The sequence below is a fragment of the Pseudomyrmex gracilis genome, unplaced genomic scaffold (assembly GCF_002006095.1).
Source record: "Pseudomyrmex gracilis isolate BER0280 unplaced genomic scaffold, ASM200609v1 scaffold_255, whole genome shotgun sequence".
Taxonomy (NCBI): domain Eukaryota; kingdom Metazoa; phylum Arthropoda; class Insecta; order Hymenoptera; family Formicidae; genus Pseudomyrmex; species Pseudomyrmex gracilis.
The window spans coordinates 201,195-204,193 of NW_018020839.1; the positions used below are offsets into that span (position 1 = coordinate 201,195).

A 2,999-nucleotide genomic window follows, 5' to 3' on the forward strand; every position below is an offset into this window, starting at 1 on the left:
TGTGCAATATTTTCACAATTTGCCTATTGAAAGTATATACTGTGGAAATGCATAACGACTTTTTCGCAATTTTTGACAAATATTATTTACAAATTAACAAAGAAACTTAAGGCTCTCTTGAAGTAATAGCTAAGAAATGAATAAGGTCATACGAGCCGCTTTGCAGGATGTTATGCTGAAATGTTCTATTATATATATGTATACATATATATATGTTCACATGTATTTACAAACTTTTATTTCGACAAAACTGTTGCGTTATGGTGAATCATCTTAGTGCAATCATTGCAAAATCGTCGCCATTCATGATGCCATTTTTGTGCAATATTTTCACAAATGTGCCTATTAGGATAGGTGTACTGTCACACTTGTAATTTTATTATATATGTGTAATCGTAACAATGACTGTATATTTTAGAAGGTATTTTAACTGCTAATTTATACTAAGTATATGCAAGAACAACGTCAGGTAGTAATTTACAATTTACATCAGCAAAATAATATTGAAGAGAACATTGTGATGCATTTTCTGCTACATAATTGCTTCACTTGTATGAGTAAGTTGAATCTTTCTTAAGAACGCCCATTACAAATATATTATGTTTTGACATTGACACTGCATCACTTAACGCTGAATAGTGTTACGTAATTTCCTACACATCGCTTAATCATCATTCCTTTTTGTTTTTTTAATATTTGAAACTTGAGGGAGAGATAAAAAAGAAATATTAAAAATACGTTACGTAAAAAAATATCTATAAGGTAATGTTCAAAATTTGATAATAATTAAACACCTCACACAGTTTTGACAATTTTTAAAGGTTTAGAAGACAAGAAGAATGTTTACATCCGAGTAGCAAAATCGCTAACATGCTATTAGATAGCATATACCGTTTAACATAGTTGTAGTTTGGAGCCAAGAATTTGAAGGCCAAGCGTAGCACTTAATTATACTTGATTCCTTTTTGTGTTTTAAACTTTATTATCTTTAACCTATTAGTATTATTTACTCCTTTTTATTATTGTTAAAATAATATGAATAGTTAAATGTTTTTTCCGTTACTGAAAGTTTATACTATTTATTAAGAAAGAGATACATTTTTTTATATTCGGCTTTTTATATGTAAACTAATGTAAAATTAAACATCAGCACGGAATGCTAAAGAGCTTCCTCAATACGATTTAGTGGATACAATGTTTAGCGTGTGAGAAATCATGGACAATGTTGCTTGACAGAAAAAGATAAATGTAATATATTCGTAAATTCAGGTAGGCACTTTTTCCATCGACTACTTTTTTGCTTGCATTCCTGTGTTAGCAATGCTAGCTATGCTGTCAAATTTCTGTGATAAATCAAAGTGTGTCGTTTTGCGCTGTCCTGATGTTGGGTCATTGCAAGAGCAATCAGGACAGAGTTTTATATCATGTACTGAACTATAGATATTTGTACATTATGTTACGTCAAAAAAATAAAAAATATGTACAATTAGATATATTATATACGGTTTTTATTTTAATAAGTATCAAATCTTATGCATTTTACTTGTTTTGTATCACTTTATTTTAGAAAACCACTAGTAAACCATATTCCTCCTATTCTTTTTCCACCCGTTGCAGTGTACTTGCCAGTTTTATAAATAAAAAATATTTAAACTAAATATTCTAATAAATCGTCTTGTAAATACTAAATGTTCTATAAATTTGTGTTTAGAAGATGTTAAATAACACACGAATATGTAATTGTTCAGTTTTCAGTTTAAAATAGTAGTAACAACACAATTTTGTTAATAATTAATATTTACAAACTGTAAGTAGAAAACCACGTTACTACCTTCTTTATAAAATTGTTATTTCCCTTATAAGACTGAATTAAACATGTTAGCGTTGAAAAATATCGATCGTACCTCTGTTATAACAAGATCATATGGAGGATCTTGTGGCGGATTCTCAAGTAGATCACGCAGCTTCGGATGATCCAGCAGATTACAGATCCTTGTGCCAGCCAAATCGGTCAATCGTTTCATGTTCAGATTATTAAATTGGTGACTTTCATTTGCAGTTAAGTTATTTACAGTCAAACCAATACTGCCTTCCAGACTGATTTCCTTATAATTGGGTTCCGATTTCTTTAGCGGAAAGTGCGTGACTACGTCCACTTGATGACCGCGTCTTGCAAGGCCTACCATCAGACTTTCTTGCATAATCCAATGGCTTTTACTAGTGATCGGGAATACGCCAAGAATCCGATAACCGTAAGTAATGTGATCGCAGACAAGGATCACAAAAAGAATCGACAGCAAATTCTTCATGTTGATTTAATAATTTTCGAAGTCTGATGATCTCTGTCAATGTGCGGTAGCGTTCCGATGACAAAAACCAGCGACTAAACGCGCGATGTGCTATGTAGACATCGGCTCTAATTGATCTGAGTCACGCTGTGCTTGAGAAGATAAATTAATCTCTCGTGAATATGTCGATGTCAGATAATAATTTTGAATAGTCACGCACATGATAAAACTCATGATAATAAAGTATATTTCATTTTTCTCCGTTTAAATTACAAATCATTCTTTGATTTATATAAGATACGATAATTTTATTTATTATCCTCTAAAGTAAGTGGTAGTCAAGGACACATATTAAAAAACTTAAATTTGTGATAACTTTACTATAATTTATACAGATAAAACTTGTCTTGTAAAACTTTGTTAATATAAAGTAGAAATTTTTGTAATGTAATTTTACCTACATCGTGTATTGTATATTTTTGATAAACATACAATTTAGGTCACACCTCACCGATTTTGATGCGCTTTAGATATGTTGTAGAGCAGGTTCCCAAATAGCCAACTGAGTGCAAGTTGTTGGCAACTTGCCACAAATATTGCTCATGTGTTTTCAGCAATGTAACAAAAGGGTGTATCCTCTTTTCGGTATGTTCTTGCCAGCAACAGTTTACAAGATATAATAACAGCAAGTTCCCAACAACTCATCGGCAA

At 31.2% G+C, this 2,999-nt stretch overlaps 1 protein-coding gene across 1 annotated transcript in view; it reads right to left on the reverse strand.

Moving 5' to 3' along the window:
• Nucleotides 1-2,916, reverse strand: part of LOC109859296 (UDP-glucuronosyltransferase 2B17-like) — a 6,004-nt gene extending 3,088 nt beyond the window's left edge. The window contains exon 1 of the mRNA XM_020437399.1: nucleotides 1,866-2,916. Within this exon, the coding sequence (XP_020292988.1) occupies nucleotides 1,866-2,309 (444 nt within the window). The 5' untranslated portion in view covers nucleotides 2,310-2,916. The remainder of the gene's footprint in view (nucleotides 1-1,865) is intronic.
• Between the last annotated feature and the right edge of the window lie 83 nt (nucleotides 2,917-2,999).